Source organism: Camellia sinensis, chromosome 3 (assembly GCF_055761805.1).
Source record: "Camellia sinensis isolate YWXY chromosome 3, ASM5576180v1, whole genome shotgun sequence".
Lineage (NCBI taxonomy): Eukaryota > Viridiplantae > Streptophyta > Magnoliopsida > Ericales > Theaceae > Camellia > Camellia sinensis.
In genome coordinates this window covers 200,451,364-200,454,751 of record NC_138963.1, presented here as the reverse complement: position 1 = coordinate 200,454,751, position 3,388 = coordinate 200,451,364, and the positions used below count along the sequence as shown (strand labels likewise).

Below are 3,388 nucleotides of genomic sequence, written 5' to 3'. Positions count from 1 at the left end.
TTTCTTTTTATAAGTCGTCACTTCCAATCGCATCACATTTATATTACAACTCAGGATAATTGTTCTGTACAATCCCTTATTAGTTGCTTCGAAAGCCACTAGTACACACATGAAAACAGAGAACCATAAAGGGACATTTGAACAGTAGACACTACTCAAAGCTGAGAAAGGTGACTTGTCATGGAAGGCCGAGGTCTGTACATAGCCTCTAAGGGCTTGGCCTTAGGCAACATTGCCCCAGATCCTCCGCTCAAGTCAACCAATTCAGGCTCAACTCTTTCCCACTCAAAGCACTGAATCAATGTACCCAACGCTAACCCAATTACCCTTATTGCCAAGGCAGCCCCAGGACATGCTCTTCTCCCCACTCCAAATGGGATAAACTTGAAACCTTCGCGTCCCCCTTCAACCCCTTCAAACCTCTCTGGCTTGAACCGGGTAGGCTCATCCCACGAATTGGGGTCCCTGTGAATGGCCCAAGCGTTCACCAACAGCGTTGTTCCTCGTGGAATGTTGAATCCGTCTGCAACACAATCTTCCGATGAAAAATGGGGTAGAAGAAGAGGTGCAACTGGGAATAGCCGGAGTGTCTCATTGATGATGCAATGGAGATAAGGTAGTTTAGAGAGATCAGAGTCCTCTAGAAGTTGCCCTGGTCCGACCTGGTTGTCTATCTCAGTTCTCGCCTTTTGCAATGCCTCTGGATGATTCAAGAGAAGTGACACTGCCCATTCCATGGTAAGCCAGGATGTGTGTGTTCCTGCTGTGAACATTAACTGTGTACAAAAATGGATTAGAAGATCTTCTGTTAGCAACACAATCACTTCATTTATAGTACCTTTTTTCTTTAGATTCATAATCACTTCGTTTATAATTCATTAACAAATGAGCAGGCCTCCTAGTGAAGGCTTGACTATAGTAACTAATCATGAGTATGCCTAGTAGGTTATACTTGGCATCCAATATCACCCAACACTAAAAATGCACTCCATATACTTCAGTGTTTGAAGTGTGTCGGTTAAAAAATACAAAACACCTCATAACAGACTTTAATGTCAGATTTTGGCTGAAATGTTTGGTGATACATGTATATACTGACCAAAACACCAGGACTTCAACACAAAAGCAATACAGGGGTGTTTGAAAAAAATAAAAAATAAAAAAAAAAAGTTAACTTTTAATTTTTTTACCTATTTTGAGTCATATCACCTGTCGTATTTTTTATCCATAAAAAGAGAAAATAAACTAAAAAAAATCAAAAAACCAACCTCCCAAAACCCCACACAGTATATGACATGGAATTGAAATTTTTGATCTTACCAGTACGATGCCTTTGATGATGTCATCCGTGTAGTATTCAGTCTCTATTTCTTGTAGAGACAACAAAGCTTCAATTATGGTCTTTCTCTGTTTCGTCGAAGAATTATTAATCTTGTTTTGTCGCACCTCATCAATCAGATCCTGCAAAAACCCATCTCTCTTCCTCTGCAAATTCACCAGTCTTTTCTCAAATCCATTGAACCCGACCCACCTCAATATGGGTATGTAATCACAAATATCCATTATCAAACTCTGACCAAACACACCGTCCGCCGCCGCCGGCGACCACCTTTTTCCGGCAACCATCCTCATCGTCACATTCATAACCAACTCATAGAACACAGATTTCAGATTCACCTTCTGGGTTTCCCCACCTGAGGCTCGAAACATCTTTCCGGCGATAAACCGAATTTCCTCGATTCGGACGGCGGACGAGTGGTGGAGGCTGGTGGACGAGAAGATCTGGATGGTGGTGACGCGGCGGAGGTTGCGCCAAAGATCGCCGTAGGGGATGAATCCGATGGCGGTGCCGTTGTAGCCGAGGTGCTTGCTTGCGAGGGACTTGGGTCGGTTGGCAAATGCGATGTCGTTGTGGTGGGTGAAGAATTGTTCGGCGGTGGAGGGAGATGAAACCACGACGGTGGGGCGGCAGCCGAAGCGGAGGGACAGGAGGGGACCGTGGCGATCGGAGAGGGTTTTCAGAGAGAGGTGGAGTGGGGTTTTAAGTAGGTGGAGGTGGCCGATGATGGGGAGAGAGAGTGGAGATGGTGGGAGGTTGGGTTTTTGTGGAGAGAAGAGTTTGAGGATGAAGAAGATGGAGAAGATGAGAGTCAGTGTGCACCAGACTATCTCCATGAGAGAGAGAGAGATGATTTTAGATAAATTCTTTAATATCCAAATAACTGTTTGCTTTTAGATATATTCTTTAATATCCAAATATAAATTTGTATGAAAAATGTTAGAGATGAAAAGATTTATCAAAAATTTTAGTTTTACTAAATTTGTTTAATGAAATCTAATCATATAAAATTCATTCTTCAATTAAAACCTATCCTGTTTCTTGCTAAATACAAGAGTGTTACTGTCATACCCCCAAAACAAAAAATACAAAACAAAACAAAACAAAAAAAAACCTGACTTGCCTTTAGTCAACAAAGTGGATTGAATGACTCGATAATATTGTTGGACGTGTGGGGTTCATTACGAGTTCTGTTTTGATAATTTGAATTATTTAATGTATAGGGTTCATTAATTATTTTATCTCTGTAAAAAATCACGTTGATCGAATATCAATAGCTACTTAATCGGTTAAATTTTTATCAACAATTTATTTTAAAAATTATATTTACCGTTACCGTTAACAGAAATTTAATCTGATCAAGTAGCTTTTGATATCCGATCAACGCGATTTTTTATAAAGATAAAATACTCGACAAACTCTACACATTAAAAATAATTCGAATTATCAAAACAAAACCCATAGTGTACTCCTACGAGTCCAACAACACACCCTAGTCTGATTTCAAACTTAAGACAAGCCAAACCCAAAAAATAAATAGTCAGAAAAAAATTTCAAAATTCAAATTGTCTTAATCAAATTTATTAGGGTTGTGGCTCCTAATATATTTCAATTTAGGGATTAGTTTCTCCTCAATTCACACCAAGTAGATTGAATTACATTTTGATAATTTAAATTATTCATTTTTTAAATCATAACGTGTAAATTATTCATTAAAAAAATCAAGTCAATTTGGTAACATAGTTATGTTAGGTTATTACATTTGTCTCTTAAAAAATAAATGGTCTACTTTTCGAATGATATTTATTGTTTATTTTTTGGAAAAATTACCCATAAATCATGTCCTGGAAAAAGTTAAACCATTTAGTCCTTTAAGTTTTTTTGTATACTATTTAGTCCTAATGTACTGCCAGATTTTTGAGGGTGTGATTTGATTCCATTTAATTTTACATCAATACCCTTTTGATGGCAAACATCATCAACATCATCAAAACATCAAACGCCTTTTCCCAACAAACGTTGCACTCGGGTTGGGTTTTGTGAACAGAG

General features: G+C 38.5%; 1 protein-coding gene across 1 annotated transcript; it reads right to left on the bottom strand.

The window, feature by feature from the left end:
* LOC114300534 (cytochrome P450 81Q32-like) lies at positions 1–2,453 on the bottom strand. Its single transcript, XM_082921923.1, has 2 exons — positions 1,321–2,453; positions 1–776 (listed from the first exon to the last, which is right to left on the bottom strand). The coding sequence occupies exons 1-2, from the start codon at positions 2,173–2,175 to the stop codon at positions 156–158; spliced, it is 1,476 nt and encodes a 491-aa protein (XP_082778049.1). The 5' UTR covers positions 2,176–2,453; the 3' UTR covers positions 1–155.
* Positions 2,454–3,388: the final 935 nt, after the last annotated feature.